Below are 17,032 nucleotides of genomic sequence, written 5' to 3'. Positions count from 1 at the left end.
AACAATGGAGTGCTTTTGTGGAGATGTTCCTCCTCCTATTGTTCATATCCTTTTCATATTAGGATTGATTCTGTAAAAGAAAATCATCATGGACCTTCCTCTTCCGGATTTCAAGGTCAACACAAGTTTCTGTAGCCTCTTGAAATGACTTTCTTGCCCACAGAATCAGTTTTATTTCAAAGGGAAAAGTAAAGGATTTCTCTGCTCCTTTCCTAGTGACCAGTGGCAGGATTTGAGATCTCAAGGCTCCAACACACAGTTAAAAAAAACCTACAAAAGATATGATTTCATCTAATTTTCAGATGGATAGAAAGTGATTTTTTTTCCCATTTTAAAAATGAGGAGGGGGCTTCCCTGGTGGCACAGTAGTTGAGAGTCCGCCTGCCGATGCAGGGGACACGGGTTCATGCCCCGGTCCGGGAAGATCCCACATGCCGCGGAGCGGCTGGGCCCGTGAGCCATGGCCGCTGAGCCTGCGCGTCCGGAGCCTGTGCTCTGCAACGGGAGAGGCCACAACAGTGAGAGACCCGCGTACAGCCAAAAAAAAAAAAAAAGGAGGGCTTCCCTGGTGGCGCGGTGGTTGAGAATCTGCCTGCCAATGCAGGGGACACGGGTTCGAGCCCTGGTCTGGGAGGATCCCACATGCCGCGGAGCAACTAGGCCCGTGAGCCACAACTACTGAGCCTGCGCGTCTGGAGCCTGTGCTCCGCAACAAGAGGCCGCGATAGTGAGAAGCCCGTGCACCGCGATGAAGAGTGGCCCCCGCTTGCCGCAACTAGAGAAAGCCCTTGCACAGAAACGAAGACCCAACACAGCCAAAAATAAATAAATTTTTTTTAAAAGTAAAAATGAGGATTAGCTCAAAGAATAATTTTTCCAAATGAGGAACTCCTGAATAGGTTCCTCTGAGGTATCATCTCCAGCAGGATTTGACAAGGAAATCTCTTTAAGTGAGTCTCACTTACTAAAAATGAATTACCTAGGTCTGGTTTCAGAAATGTTAGAGGAAAGGAAAGACTGACCCATCATTTTTTTCCTCAACACTTAATATATGGATTAGAGAGGAGAAATACAAATAATGCCAGGAAAAGCAACATAACATCTGTGGAGATGTTGGTAGGAGAACTCAAGATGCTGGGCACTGGGGAAAATTGTGTCTTTAAAGTTAGTTGAAGTGGATAATGGATGCTTTCTTTCCTAGAAAGAGAAAGAAAAGTGTTCTTTTTAAAAATTCAGAACTTACTGTCTACTCCTTCATTCTTTTACACCCTCTTCTCTACAGACAACACATTAAGAAAGGAGTTAACCCTTTACATTAAGGGATTTGTCCTGTCTTCTGAGAAGCAATTTTGACTTTTAAAAAAATTATTTTTATTTTATTGTTGTTAGAAACAGTACATACTCATAAATATTCCTTTTAATGTAGAAAGATGTGAATTAAAAGATAAAGTTCCCCTTCCCAGAAATATAATAGTTTAGCATATACCCTTTCAAACTTTTTCCTATATACATATAGCTGGTTTTTTCCAACACTTTATTATGAAATTTTTCAGCATACAGAAGTTTGAAAAAACTAAACACAAAATATCCCATCACCTAGACTTTTTCATTAATATTCGACTGATTTATCATATATTTATCCATCTTTTATTCCATCCTATTTTTGGACATGCTGCAAAGTAAATTGATATACTTCCCCCATAAATATTTCATCATATCAGAGTCAAGATCTCAGTATTTGCTTATAGGGTTTTTCTTTTGAGGTGAATTTACCATCAGTAAAATGCACAGGGCTTCTCTGGTGTTGCAGTGGTTAAGAATCCACGTGCCAGTGCAGGAGACACGGGTTCGAGCCCTGTTCCAGGAAGATCCCACATGCCACGGAGCAACTAAGCCCGTGCGCTACAACTACTGAGCCTGTGCTCTAGAGCACGAGAGCCACAACTACTGACCCACACGCCACAACTACAGAAGCCCATGCGCCTAGAGCCCATGCTCCACAACAAGAGAAGCCGCCGCAATGAGAAGCCCGCACACTGCAACGAAGAGTAGCCTCCCGCTTACCACAACTAAAGAAAGCCTGGGCACAGCAACGAAGACCCAATGCAGCATGCATGCATGCATCAGTCAATCAATCAGTCTTCTCAGAGTGACATCAATAGCTAGTTAGGTTATATAATTTTTAAAATAAAATAGGGCTTCTCTGGTGGCTCAGTTGTTAAGAATCAGCCTGCCCTCTCCAAGACCAGCACCATGGCAAAATGAGGAAACAACTAAAAAGTGAAGAGTTTGCACAATGGAAAACCACCCTGACCATCTCCTGAATTTACAGGGATCATAGGTGGAACGTTCCCTTCACTGGCAGCCATCTTTGGCCATTCTATTTCTGCATCACACTCATCCCTCAGTAAAGTCAGTGACTGGATCTTCTCCCAAAGTTTCCCCTGCTTTCCATCAGGCATGGGGGAAAAAAATCAAGAGAGACGTTAGTATCTGTGACTGAGGAACTCTTAATCCAATCCAGAAGAAAAGCATCTGTTATGGAAAGAATGAGATATTCAAGGATGTTGGAGACACTGCTCTGAACACATTCTGCACAGCAGTAAAGTAGAGTGCCGAGAAAGGAAAAATTCATTCATTTCCAGGAAAAACTTCTCCAGTGGTTTGAGAAGAATCTTCTTGTATTCGAGATTCCCTACACTATGCAAGAAGGCAGTATGTATCAAAAAATCTTTAAAATCTGTGTGCCCTACCACACAGCAATTCTGGAATTTATCCTAACAAGGTAATGAAAACTGGCCCATAGACATTTAGCAACAAAGATGTTTATCAAAGTGCTGTTTGTAATAGTGAACTCTGCAAACATTGTACCAAAAAGTAAATTATGGGTACATCTATTTCATGTAACCATTATATATAAGAGAGCATCTGTTAGAATGAAAAGTGCGTTATGATATTTAGATGGAAAAAGTAAATTACAAAATATAGGTGCAATATTATGACTTGAGTCTTTTTTTTGGTCCTGTTATTTGCTTGTTTTGTGTAGCAAACATGTATAATTCTTCTAGTAAGAAAAGTTTTTTTAAATGATGAGAAATTCTGTTCCTAAGATTTCATAGAAGCATAAAAAGAAGTCTACAATAAAAAATGTATATGAATAAAAAAAGAAAAGAATCCGCCTGCCAATGCAGGGAACACGGGGTCGAGCTCTGGTCCGGGAAGATCCCACGTGCCACGGAGCTACTAAGCCCGTGCACCACAACTATTGAACCTGCACTCTAGCGCCCGTGAGCCACAACTGCTGAAGCCCGCACGCCTTAGAGCCTGTGCTCCGCAACAAGAGAAGCCACCACAGTGAGAAGCCTGTGCACCTCAACGAAGAGTAGCCCCCGCTCGCCGCAACCAGAGAAGGGCCTGCGTGCAGCAACGAAGACCCAACGCAGCCTAAAATAAAATAAATTTATTTTAAAAATTGTAAATCAATCAGTCTTCTCAGGGTAACATCAATAGCTAGTTAGGTTATATAATTTAAAAAAAATAAAATGCACAAATCTTAAATGTACTTTTACTCAGTTTTTTAAAATTTTCATACACCTCTGTAACCCAGACCCTTCTCAAGAACATTATCATCACCCCAGAAAGTTCCTTCATGCTCTTTCCTAGACAGCCCCCACCATATATAGCTATTTAATGGGGTTTTTTTTTAAGTATTTTTAAAAATCAGCCCTTGCTATAATATTATTCTGCAACTTGGAGAATATGTTTTCATATGAGTAAGTATATACCTCATTTCATTTTAATAGCTGCATATTCATTATTTAAATGTACCAAAGTTTACTTCCTTGTTGATAAACTTTTAAGTTGTTTATACACTTTTTCATTACAGACTTTGTAGTTATACATTCAGCTTTGGTTCCCTATCAACAGGTGGACTCCAGTCTTCTACCAGATGTGACTCCAGTCTTCCACCAGATGTAACCCCAGACAGAAACTTGTTATGTTACCCTACCTCCATAAGTTATTTCCCCTTAGATATACCTGTAATCCATGCTGCTATATCATCAGATTTGTCAAATGAATAAACTCATTGCACGTAACAAATCACATTTTTATGAAAAATAACACACACACCCTTTTTTTTTGAGGGCAAGTTTATTATGCTTTCATTTTAGTCTGGATGTGGTAATAACTTTCCCCCAAAATTTTTTTAATGAGAAATGTGACTTTATTTTACATTTTTGTGAATCTCCTTAATGTCTGGCTTAAATATAGGACAGCTGCATCTATTTTTGCCTTCTATCTGTTGTGATGTTATTCTGGCTTAAATACATGAAGAAATCTGACCTCACATAGGTAAAAAGTTGTAAAAGAGAGGAAGATATTTTAATAAATTCAGATAACTGTAGATATTCTTTGATACTGCAGCAAAATTAATAAATGTCATAGTTCCTTAACACTGCAGTGTTGGAGTATGAAATCAGTGGCCATTGGTCTTTCTTGCAATTTAAATGGATTTTTTACCCATGTATGATTTTATCACTTCCTGTATTGGTCATTGAAAAATATTAATTCACTGTATTACATTGCTTTTCCGTTTCCTATATGTATCCAAATCAATTCACATTTGTTAATTGCCACTTATTTCATGAGAAAAACTTAAGTATTAAAAAACTGAGAATCTCATGGTAGTTAATGGACACAAGTTTTCCAAAATTACAGTGTTCACTCAAACTTAAATTTTGTCATCGGAAACATATTTTCAATTGGGTTTCTTTTTTGTTTTTTTTTTTTGCGGTACGCGGGCCTCTCACTGCTGTGGCCTCTCCCGCTACGGAGCACAGGCTCCGGACGCACAGGCTCAGCAGCCATGGCTCATGAGCCCAGCCGCTCCGTGGCACGTGGGATCTTCCCGGACCGGGGCACGAACCCGTGTCCCCTGCATCGGCAGGCGGACTCTCAACCACTGCGCCACCAGGGAAGTCCACAATTGGGTTTCTTGAAGTAACAAGTTCACTTGACTTACTTTCAGTTCCTGGGTCAGAATAACCATTGTCTGTCAGTACCTTTAAGTAAAAATGGTGTTCCATGAAAAAGCAACTAGTTCAGCTCACCATTCAAATATTGGCACAAGTGCATTACCTTAAGATAACCATCATACCTCAGTGTGCAGCAGAAATGCTTTATGCATACTTCCATTGTGTCATGCAGAATAAAGATTTTGGTTTGTGGGCCAAGATTTAATATTTTTACTACTTTATCAAGAGCATTCTTAGATGATGCTGGCATAGTTCATTTCTACTAGTTTCATTCTAGTACAGTTTTGTGCCACTTGCCTTGATTCATACTAAAACTGCAGTTTTACCCACCATTCTTTTACTCCATTAGTACAAATGTCAGCACAACAAAAATGCATATAATATCTTAGAGTGTTATTAAAATAGTTTTGACTTCTTGGATCCCTTGGGGTAAGCAGAGCAATCTTTGAGAACTGCTGGTCTGGAGACCATGATAGGGCAAAAATCCAGATAACAAGGAAAAGTCTAAGTCCTGCAAGAAATAGGTTGAGCATTATAGTCCTTCACGAACAGAAAGATACAGAGTAAAGAAATTGAAAGGACGTCTTTAAGGTAGAAAAGGGCTCTAAAATTGGCTTTAAAAAGTAGTATTTCAATAGGTAGGAAAAAATGTTAACAGATCATAAATTTGCATGTAAATACTCTTGAGTTATTTAAATTCAGGGTTGCCTATTTTAGAAAACTCTTATACTTCTTTTTATAGTCAACCTTAGATTATGTACATAATGAAGGAGAATAGACGACAGATGCTCTGGTTAATAATTTTAATGATTGAACAATTCTTAGTATTTAGTTTGCTTCATAATGACCTATTTTTGGTAGTAAATTTGCTATGCTAGTTGTTTTGTATAAGCTACTATTAAAACATCTTTAGCTTATACCACATGGTGCACAGTGGAAAAGAGTAGCTGAACTTAAAAATTAGTGATGGAAAATTCATAAAATTAAAAATTAAATCTTTATTTTTTTAGTCAGTGCATATTAAATCTTGTGGCTATTTGACCCATTGTATAAATTAGATATTGAAATTGATAGTATTTTTTTGTTTCAGGAAAATATCTAAGGCAAAAGCGAATTGATTTTCAGCTTCCCTATGACATCCTTTGGCAGTGGAAACATAATCAGGTATGAGCGTATCTTACCATGTTTCATTCATAAGTGGTAAACGGGGGGAAAGGGGGGTGCAAGTCTTTTTCTCTGCCTCCTTGTTATGCTCTCATCTTAGGAAGTATAGAGAAGTGCCCCTGTGAACATTAGAGACTAAGAAAAATGAATTTGCATCCATATTTAATGTGACCTCTTTGCCTTTATTCATATTTCAAAATAGCATTAAGTTCCTGCTTCCTTAGGAAACCTTCTGTTATTATTCTGGACTTTTATTTTGGTGGCAAAGATTCTGTTCTGTAAGAATCCTGTTTGATGCAGGTCTCAAGGGAATTTAGATATACTGCCAGCAGCGCTAAGAAATTTCAGGCTTTATTTTTGTTGGCTCCTTCCCATCAGTTTGGAATTTATTTTTCACATATAAACGAGAGTCTTCTACCAAAAGAAACAGGGAAAATATTTAACACTCTTGTACTTTTAAAAGATATTTAAATATATTGGGAACTAAAAATGGGAAGGTGCTGTTTTTCTCTCTTGCTTACCTAATTGCAGAGTTTCCCCCAGTTATTTTTATATTAAGCTAAAGCCCCCAGAATCCATATTGAGAACAACCATTGGGAAATCGTCATGCAAATGAGGTAAATAGGCTCCTGAGTTTTGCCAGAATTCCACCAAAGTTTGACTTTGGAAAGCCAAAAGCAATGAACATTCCCGTCTACATTCTCTTGTCTGGTGGCCTCTCTTGAATTCTACGAGGATCAGTATGTTAGATATTTGTCTCAGAGAGTTCATAACAATGAAGGAGATAGTGTTTTGAATCTATACCGACTGAAAAATGATGGTGGGATTATTCTTATAGATTAGTACACTCTAGCTTAAACCAAGTTGCCTTTTTTGGGTGGGGGTACTGTCTTCTATGGCAAAACACTGACCGACTGACCTAATACATTTTCTTCCTAATGCATTCTTTATTGCAGTATGAGAGCGCCATTATTCTGCCTGCCATCTCCCCTTTGTTCACTAAATTAATTGACTTAATTAAAACGTGAAATGTGTTTCCCTACAACACTCACCCTGAAAAAGCCAGGGTTCTCATCTTTTTCATTTCATATACCTACGCAGGCCATCTAAACAAGCCCTGTGCAAGTTTTCCAGTCTTTTCATAGAGGCAAATACAATCTTAATTTATCCAAATGAAAAGCTTTGATCTGCAGTGTGATTTTCATTTAAGTCTATCTAATAACTTGCTGAAGAAACATCTAACAAAAAATGCATTTTTTTTAAACTACTTAGTATTGCTTCCGTTGAATCTAGTTCTCTTAAACCCTGATCTAGTAAGTCACCTTTTATTTCAAGGTAAAAAAGTGATCACACCGTTTCCCTCAAATTATCCAACCCAGAAAGTCTTGTAAATGTTTCCATATGAGCAGAGTACGTGGATAATTTCCTCTATTTTTAGTGATTGATACTGTTTTCTGGCATTTGAAGTTGAATGCTATATCAAGATTTTTCTGTTTTTTCTTCTAGCTATACAAGAAACCAGATGTCCCACTATATAAAAAAATCCGTTCAAGTGAGTAACATGGGAGCTATTTTTTCTGCCTCCATACAATCAGTGTTCTTAGCCTGGCACTTAAAAAATTATCCTATATATTCACAAACTATTCTTTGCTGTCTTCTCTCAAGATGTCTACGTTGATGTCAAACCCCTTTCTGGTTATGAGGCTACCACTTGTAACTGTAAGAAACCGGATGATGACACCAAAAAGGGCTGTGTGGATGACTGCCTCAATAGGTACTGTACTAAACTGATTCTGTAAGCACAGGCTTTAAGGTCTGTAAGATACTTCATTTAGGGGAATTCCCTGGCAGTCCAGTGGTTAGGACTCTGTGCTTTCACTGCAGAGGGCCCAGGTTCAATCCCTGGTTGGGGGACTAAGATCCCACAAGCCGTGTGGCGTGGCCAAAAAAAAAAAAAAAAGTCACTTCATTTAGAGGGAAAGGTTAAATAGGCTCTTTGATTTCCCCTCAAGAAGTTGTACAAAGATAGTATATAAAACCTAATTGTTGAGCTGTCTCAGTCTGCTTGGGCTTCTATAACAAAATATCATGGACTTAAACAACAGAAATTTATTTCTCACAGTTCTGGAAGCTGTGAAGTCCAAGGGCAAATTGCCAGCAGATTCAGTGTCTGATGAGGACCCACTTCCTAGCTTATAGACAGCTGCCTTCTCCCTGTGTGCTCACATGGCCTTTCCTCAGTGCATGCTCATGGTAGAGAGAGAGAGAGAGAATTTCTCTCTCTCTTCCTCTTCTTAGAAGGGCACCAATTCCATTAGGAGGTTCTCACCCTTCTGACCTAATATAAACCTGTTTAACTCCCAAAGACCCTATTTCCAAATACTGTCGCCCTGGAGGCTAGGGCTTCAACTATGAATTTTGAGGGGACACATTCAGCCCATAACATGGGCTAAGTAGAGTAACAGAAAACAATGTGATCTAGAGTCTTATGTCCTCAGGTTTAAATCCTCTTACTACTTAAGAGACCTGAGGAAAGTTCTTTAACCCCTCTAATAAAAATAACACCATCTTTATGGAGGGGTTTGTGAGGATTATGTGAAACAATGTTTACAATTCATTAAGCACAGTTCTAGAAACCTTCCTAGATCTCAGGATATGGTAGCCATAATGAGGGAGTAAAAGTAGGATGATGGCAGTGATAGAGAAGAAAGAGGCCATGATATATTTGGGCGGAGGGGAAACTAGGTTGATAAACCATTAGCATATAGCAGATATACACATGATGATTGAGTCAGTGATGCTAATGAGAGATGGTTATGCTATTGTCAGAGATAGAAAGTGTGGAATCTAACTGGTTTGGACATAAAAATTATGATTTTGATTTGGGACCACTGAGTTTTAAATGACATTGAGATTTCAAATTGGAAATGTCTAATTGAGACAAAGGAGATAGAATTTGTTGGTTTTAGTAACATAAGCATATTTATAGCAAAAAAAGAATTAATGAACTTCCCATCAATGCTCCTTGTTCTAGATAGCTTTCCTAGAAAAAGACAGCTGCTTTCCCAGTCTCCATCTCTAGTCAACTGTCCTGCGGGCTGAGGGAATCAGCGTTTCTGCTTTAGCGTGCCAGTTGGGGAATTCCCCCTTATGTACATCACTGTAAATTCACATCTTGTCATCGTACATACGTACAGTTGTACATAGTAGTAATAGCTTGGTGTTATAGATAGCTGATTTTTTTCACTCACAGATATTTTATATATGCACTTTTATGTATCACTGTGATCCAAAAGCTCATCCTTTTTAGGTTAGTATGTCACAGTTTGTCCTTCTGTTGTTCGTTATTCAAGTTATTTTTAATGTTTTGCTATTAAAAATGGCACTACTATGAAACTCTTTGTGTAGATTCCCTTCTTTGTTAACCCTTAGAGTGTATTCTCAAAAGAAGAAATACCTGTACAAACTATAAGGACATATATATAATTCTTACTGTATACTATCCAATAGCTGTCATGAAATATTGAGTTAATTTTTGGTATCACCACCAATATATAAATATATTTATTTCCCCATAGTTCCACCGCCTTTAGTTATTAACATCTAACTTTATTTCTAGTGCTTTAGTATTCTGTTGGTTTAATATTTTAGAGTATATGTCCTTAAAGTTGTTTAAATGTGCATCTCTTTAGATGCTAACATTTCTGTGCTTGTTTGTATGATATTTTATTGTCTGTGAAATTACTATAATATAGCTGCCTCATTGCTTATTTTTTCTCTTTCTCACAATAGTCCAAGGAGGTAGGTGATAGTTTTACATTGTACAGATGAAGGAACCTAGATTTTAGATGGTAAATTGCTCCAAATTACATAAAACAAGTGACAGAGACAGAATTTGAACCCACATGTGTTTGATTCAAAAGTCATGTTCTTTCCACTGTACCACACTGCTTATTGTATACGTATTGATAGTCTTTTAATCTCTTAAAAATTGAAATTTGAACATTTACCTTTACATAATAACATTGGTTACCTTTATATCATTTAGTATGGGTGTCACATTTATCCTTCCCGTTATGTTGTCATTGTTCCAAAAAAAACCAAAACTTACCCCTAAATAAGAAATAAACAGGGCTCCCCTGGTGGCACAGTGGCTGAGAGTCTGCCTGCCGATGCAGGGGACACGGGTTCGTGCCCCGGTCCGGGAAGATCCCACATGCCGCGGAGCAGCTAGGCCCGTGAGCCATGGCTGCTGAGCCTGCGCATCCGGAGCCTGTGCTCCGCAACGGGAGACGCCACAACAGTGAGAGGCCCACGTATGGCAAAAAAAAAAGAAATAAACAAACACTCAGACACAATACTGCCAACTTTGTGTCATGAGAATATGAGCACTACTTCATCATGCAGCTAATGAATGTGATTAATGTATAAATAACTAAGAAAAATTCAAATGTTATTCGGTGGGTGCTTCCTTATATATTTAAAAGTAACCCTCATAAAGATTCAGTTAAATGGAGCTATCTAAAATGTAGGATGGCGGGCTTCCCTGGTGGCGCAGTGGTTGAGAGTCCACCTGCCGATGCAGGGGACACGGGTTCGTGCCCCGGTCCGGGAAGATCCCACATGCCGCGGAGCGGCTGGGCCCGTGAGCCATGGCCGCTGGATCTGTGCGTCCAGAGCCTGTGCTCCACAGCAGGAGAGGCCACAACAGTGAGAGGCCCGCGTACAGCAAAAAAAAAAAAAAAAAAAGTAAAATGTAGGGTGGCTTTGTCTTACCTATCTTTGTATTCAGAGTTCTGTAAATATTTAAGGGGATGGGGGAGTTAAAGGATTGGCAAGATCCACTTTCGCATCCATGCAAGACTCATATGTAGAATTGTACTTACTTGTAAGTAGCCCAGGGAACACTTGATTCAGGACTATATTTTTTAAATTTTTATTTATTTATTTATTTTTGGTTGCATTGGGTCTTCATTGCTGAGCGCAGATTTTCTCTAGTTGCGTCGAGCCAGGACTACATTGCGGTGCGTGTTCTTCTCCTTGCAGTGGCTTCTCTTGTTGCGAAGCACGGGCTCTAGGTGCGTGGGCTTCAGTAGTTGTGGCACATGGGCTCAGTAGTTGTGGCTCGAGGGCTCTAGAGTGCAGGCTCAGTAATCGTGGCGCACGGGCTTAGTTGCTCCATGACATGTGGGATCTTCCCAGACCAGGGAATCGAACCCATGTCCCTTGCATTGGCAGGCGGAGTCTTAGCCACTGCACCACTAGAGAAGTCCCAGGACTATTTTTAAAACAAATAATGGGGTTTTACAGTTACTTCAAATAAAGACTTTAAACATTTGTCCTCCTTTCTTCCAAACAATTTCTAGGAATCACCAACACTGTTTATAAATACTACAGATCTTCCTTGGTGGGTATTTGTTTCTGTACACCATCCATATCAAGCCCATTGCTGCTCCAGAACATTCCTCTTTCCCTGGAACAGAGTCTTGTCATTCATTTCAAGCTTTTTTTGCAGTACACGGGCCTCTCACTGTTGTGGCCTCTCCCATTGCGGAGCACAGGCTCCAGACGTGCAGGCTCAGCAGCCATGGCTCACAGGCCTATCCGCTCCGCGGCATGTGGGATCTTCCCAGACCAGGGCACGAACCCGGGTCCCCTGCTTCGGCAGGCGGACTCTCGACCACTGCACCACCAGGGAAGCCCTCAAGCTATTTTTTAATGCTGTACCCATTTGCTCATAGCACATACAGAGCCCACTCCTTCAGCTCTCCAAAAGGACAGACATGGTGTGTAACAAAACTGAATACTTAGGGGAAGATAAATGTATATTACCTGGTGAGACTTATGCCACCAGTGGTGATTACTTTCGGAGTTCACAGGCCCTAAACTAAACATCAGGGCCCCTGTCTAACTCCCTGTTAGAGTCTATCTATGCTACTTTGTTGAGAGCACTTCACTTCCACTTGCCCACCAATGAGAATCTCTAGGAGCATTCACCTTTTGCTCTAGAACCCTGGTTCCTCAAATTCTTGGTCCCAAAAAGTTGGGATGGAATGATCCTCTCCCCCACCTCCAAGGCTTACTCCTTCCTGACCTAGCATGATTCATAGTAGGAACATTCATTTCATTTAAGTGAAAACACATTTCCATTTACAGGAATGGTCTGACCTCCATAGCTAGTGAAGTCAATCACATTAGTACATTTCTCAATGATTGTTTAATCTTAAATCTTACCGTGTAAGAGAAAGAGCAATCAGATGATCTATATTTAGAGGGGGGAAAATTCTCTAATTTTTCAAGGGCATTGTGACCACAGGTAATGGCAATTTACATTGCTAAATCAAAGTCTTCCCATGTTAGTTTGCAGCATCTACTTCCAGATTTTGGTAACTTTATGGTTTTGTTTTCCAGACAGTGAATGTTTATATACATGTTTATACAGTTAAAGGGCTTATCTTGGTCATTTATCAAAACAAACAGAATAGGACTTCCATGGTGGTGCAGTGGTTAAGAATCTCCTGCCAATGCAGGGGACACGGGTTCGAGCCATGGTCCAGGAAGATCCCACATGCTGTGGAGTAACTAAGACCATGCACCACAACTACTGAGCCTACGCTGTAGAGCCCATGAGCCACAATACTGAGCCCATGTGCCACAATTACTGAAGCTCACGCACCTAGAGCCCATGCTCCACAACAAGAGAAGCCACTGCAATGAGAAGCCCGAGCACCGCAACAAAGAGCAGCAGCAAAGACCCAACGCAGCAAAAACTAAATTAATTACTTTTAAAAGCCATGAAAATGAATAAGCCTTCTGAAGAAAAGAGGAGCGATGAATATGCCATGGAAAGTAGAGAGGAGAAAAGGATCCCTGTTTAAAAAAAAAAAAAAGACAGGAATTGTTATTGTAAAGGTGGAAAGTCCATTATCATAAAAGATCAACAAAGCCGAAAATAGTAGGACAGTTCTAGGAGGGGTGTTCGTCAATATCCATGCAGCAAAGAAATCAGCAAAACAAAGAATAACTGTGGTGAATTTGACAGTAAGGCAGTGTCTTTACAAGTTAAGCTGATTGTCTTAATTTTTTTTGATATATTTTTATTCTTCTTTTATTTGTTTATTTATTTATGGCTGTGTTGGGTCCTTATTGCCGCACGTGGGCTTTCTCTGGTTGTGGCGAGTGGGGCTACTCTTCATTGCTGTGCACGGGCTTATCATTGTGGTGGCTTCTCTTGTTGTGGAGCATGGGCTGTAAGTGCACGGGCTTCAGTAGTTGTGGCATGCCGGCTCAGTCGTTGTGGCTCGCAGGCTCTAGAGCACAGGCTCAGTAGTTGTGGCACACAGGCTTAGCTGCTCCGCAGCATGTGGGATCTTCCTGGACCATGGCTTGAACCCGTGTCCCCTGCATTGGCAGGCAGATTCTTAACCACTGAGCCACTAGGGAACTCCCTGATTGTCTTAAATTGAAGTATAGTCCAGTGGATATTTTCTCTGCTTACTGCTCATTTATATGATTTGACACTGTGGGCTGTTTGCCCTTTAGATAAAGATAATATTTTTTTAATAAATTTATTTGTTTTATTTTTATTTATTTTGGCTGCGTTGGGTCTTTGTTGCTGCACACAGGCTTTCTCTAGTTGCGATGAGCAGGGGCTATTCTTCATTGCGGTGCGCAGGCTCTTCATTGCAGTGGCTTCTCTTGTTGTGGAGCACAGGCTCTAGGTGCGTGGGCTTCAGTAGTTGTGGCTCACAGGCTCTAGAGCGCAGGCTCAGTAGTTGTGGCACATGGGCTTAGTTGCTCCGTGGCATGTGGGATCTCCCCGGACCAGGGCTCGAACCCGTGTCCCCTGCATTGGCAGGTGGATTCTTAACCACTGTGCCACCAGGGAAGCCCAAGATAATATCTTTCTGAAGAATAAATCAAACAACCCTGTAAGTACTTTAAATTTTTATTTATTTATTTATGGCTATGTTGGGTCTTCGTTTCTGTGTGGGGGCTTTCTCTAGTTGTGGCAAGCGGGGGCCACTCTTCATCGCGGTGCGCGGGCTTCTGTCGTGGCCTCTGTTGTTGAGGAGCACAGGCTCCAGACGCACAGGCTCAGTAATTGTGGCTCACGGGCCCAGTTGCTCCACGGCATGTGGGATCTTCCCAGACCAGGGCTCGAACCCGTGTCCCCTGCATTGGCAGGCAGATTCTGAACTACTGCGCCACCAGGGAAGCTCCTGTAAGTACTTTAAATTGTAAACTGTGGGATTCCCTGGTTGCACAGTGGTTAAGAATCTGCCTGCCAATGCAGGATGCACAGGTTCGAGACCTGGTCTGGGAAGATCCCACATGCCACAGAACAACTAAGCCTGCGAGCCACAACTACTGAGCCCGTGTGCCACAACTACTGAAGCCCACGCACCTAGAGCCCACGCTCCGCAACAAGAGAAGCCCACGTACCTCAACGAAAAGTAGCCCCTGCTCACTGCAACTAGAGAAAACCCACTCACAGCAACGAAGACCCAAGGCAGCCAAAGATAAATAAGTAAATAAATAAATAAATATTTTTTAAATTAGAAAAAAAAAAAATCCCCCTGCCAATGAAGGGGACACGGGTTCAAGCCATGGTCCAGGAAGATCCCACATGCACCACAACTACTGAGCTTGTGCCCTAGAGCCATGACCCACAACTACTGAGCCCACATGCTACAACTGCTGAAGCCCGCGTGCTTAGAGCCCATGCTCCACAACAAAGAGAAGCCAATGCAATGAGAAGCCTGCGCACCGCAATGAAAAGTAGCCCCTGCTCACCACAACTAGAGAAAGCCTGAGCGCAGCAACGACGACCCAACGCAACAAAAAATAAATAAATAAATTTATTAAAAAATAAAATGGTTATGATGGTAAATGTTATAGTAAATTTTATGTGTATTTTACCACAATTTTTTAAAAAATCTGTAAATGGCTATGAGCTACTTCAAAACAATAGTGCAATGTAATCATCAAATTATTAATTCCTCTATGGGTTACAGTTCATATATTCTTAGCTCAGAACTAAATATGATAGTGTTTACCCAGGATGCTGAGTGGACAATTAACTCATTAATTTATAAGAAGCATCAGTGTTTGCACTTTGACTTGGAAATTTTCAGTATTATTTTTGAACTTAGACATTATTACCTTGTTAACTTTGTTAACCAATCTAACCTTACTAAAATAAAAATTAATCTTATGCATTTTTAAAATTCCTATGTAAAAAATGGGTTCATGAAGGTTATGTATAGTGTTAATTGACATACAATTATTCCTTTTCTTTCTAGAATGATCTTTGCTGAGTGTTCCCCCAACACTTGCCCCTGTGGTGAGCAGTGCTGTAACCAGAGGATACAGAGGCATGAGTGGGTGCAATGTCTAGAACGATTTCGAGCTGAGGAAAAAGGTTGGGGAATCAGAACCAAAGAACCCCTAAAAGCTGGGCAGTTCATCATTGAATACCTAGGGGAGGTTGTCAGCGAACAGGAGTTCAGGTACGGTGGTAAATGATACTCCAGTAAAATGGCAAAGTTACCAGATTAGTATGGAAAATGAAATATTTGAAATTTACTTTCAACTTAATCATTAATTGGCTTTCAATCATTTCTCTCCTCTTTAGGAATAGGATGATTGAGCAGTATCATAATCACAGTGACCACTATTGTCTGAACCTGGATAGTGGGATGGTGATTGACAGTTATCGCATGGGAAATGAGGCCCGATTCATCAACCACAGCTGTGACCCAAATTGTGAAATGCAGAAATGGTAAGAAAGCAGGGGAAGGTGAAGACAAGACTCCAACAGAGCAGAAAGCTTTGAGGACATCCAGAGACTGATCTTTCCACAATTTTAGTCAGCTTACACAAAGCAGCTCAGGCAATTCCTTATTATACCAGATCCTCCAGGTAGAGAGTAATCTCATACTATTTCTCCACACTTCATCGTAACTACTCACTCCCAGAAGAATGTAATATTTATGTGTGTGTGTGTGTGTGAGATAATACCTAATATTTATTGACCGCTTACTATGCGCCAAGCACTGTGTTATGTGGTTCTTCTCACATCCATACATTTAGCATATTTATCACATCCTCACTGGATTTGTTACAATGAGAAATAAAAGTAATAGATTATAATCTAATTGAGAATGAAAAAAATGCATCTGAAAAATAGTTCGGAAAAGATAACATGATAGGAGAGGATTCTGAGAAGATGATAGAGTAGGAAGCACAAGGAATCTGTCTCCCTTTAGACAATTGCAGTAGCAGAATATGTTTGATAAAACTCTTTTGGAACTCTGGGGTCTGTTGAAGGCTTGTAACGTCCAGGGGAAGTGTTAGATGGTCAGTTATGGATCATTTCAGTCAATTTGAGGTGTTAGCACAGTAGCAGCTACTCATCCCTACCCATAGCTACATGGCAGGTAGCTGTGCAAGTGTTCCTGAAATATCTTGCATACAGCTTGCAAATGCTAGGCCTGTTCTCCAAATATTAGGTACCTATGCTTTGATTGCTTCTTCTGATCACAGAGGTGCAAAGAAGCAGGCAGCCACTGTGTACCTCCACCATTGTTGCAAGTCCCTCTCCCTCCAGCTAAAGTGACTCCCAGGAGATTTTAAGGGTGCCCTCTTTTCGCCACCTTCATTTTTTGCTTTTCCCCTTTTGGGACAGAAATTAAAGACTAAGACGTTCAAAAACAACTGCATGTATGAGGGGAAATAGACAGTGACTGCCCATATCCAACGAAAGGATTGGAAAAGACATAAGACACTAAGTTTACACCTGAGGCTGATCCTTGGCACAGAGACAGCCT

The 17,032-nt window shown here is 40.4% G+C and overlaps 1 protein-coding gene across 9 annotated transcripts in view; it reads left to right on the top strand.

The window, feature by feature from the left end:
• ASH1L (ASH1 like histone lysine methyltransferase) overlaps positions 1-17,032 on the top strand; it is a 205,285-nt gene that overhangs the window by 152,475 nt on the left and 35,778 nt on the right. For all 9 annotated transcript variants that reach the window (XM_067728086.1, XM_067728081.1, XM_067728085.1 and 6 more), the window contains 5 exons: positions 6,127-6,200; positions 7,707-7,752; positions 7,866-7,974; positions 15,506-15,712; positions 15,838-15,984. In XM_067728086.1, coding sequence (XP_067584187.1) covers positions 6,127-6,200; positions 7,707-7,752; positions 7,866-7,974; positions 15,506-15,712; positions 15,838-15,984 — 583 coding nt within the window. The remainder of the gene's footprint in view (positions 1-6,126; positions 6,201-7,706; positions 7,753-7,865; positions 7,975-15,505; positions 15,713-15,837; positions 15,985-17,032) is intronic.

This window comes from Pseudorca crassidens, chromosome 2, assembly GCF_039906515.1.
Source record: "Pseudorca crassidens isolate mPseCra1 chromosome 2, mPseCra1.hap1, whole genome shotgun sequence".
In the NCBI taxonomy this organism is placed as follows: Eukaryota; Metazoa; Chordata; class Mammalia; order Artiodactyla; family Delphinidae; genus Pseudorca; species Pseudorca crassidens.
The sequence above is the reverse complement of the archived record's forward strand: the minus strand, read 5'-3'. Positions and strand labels throughout refer to the sequence as shown.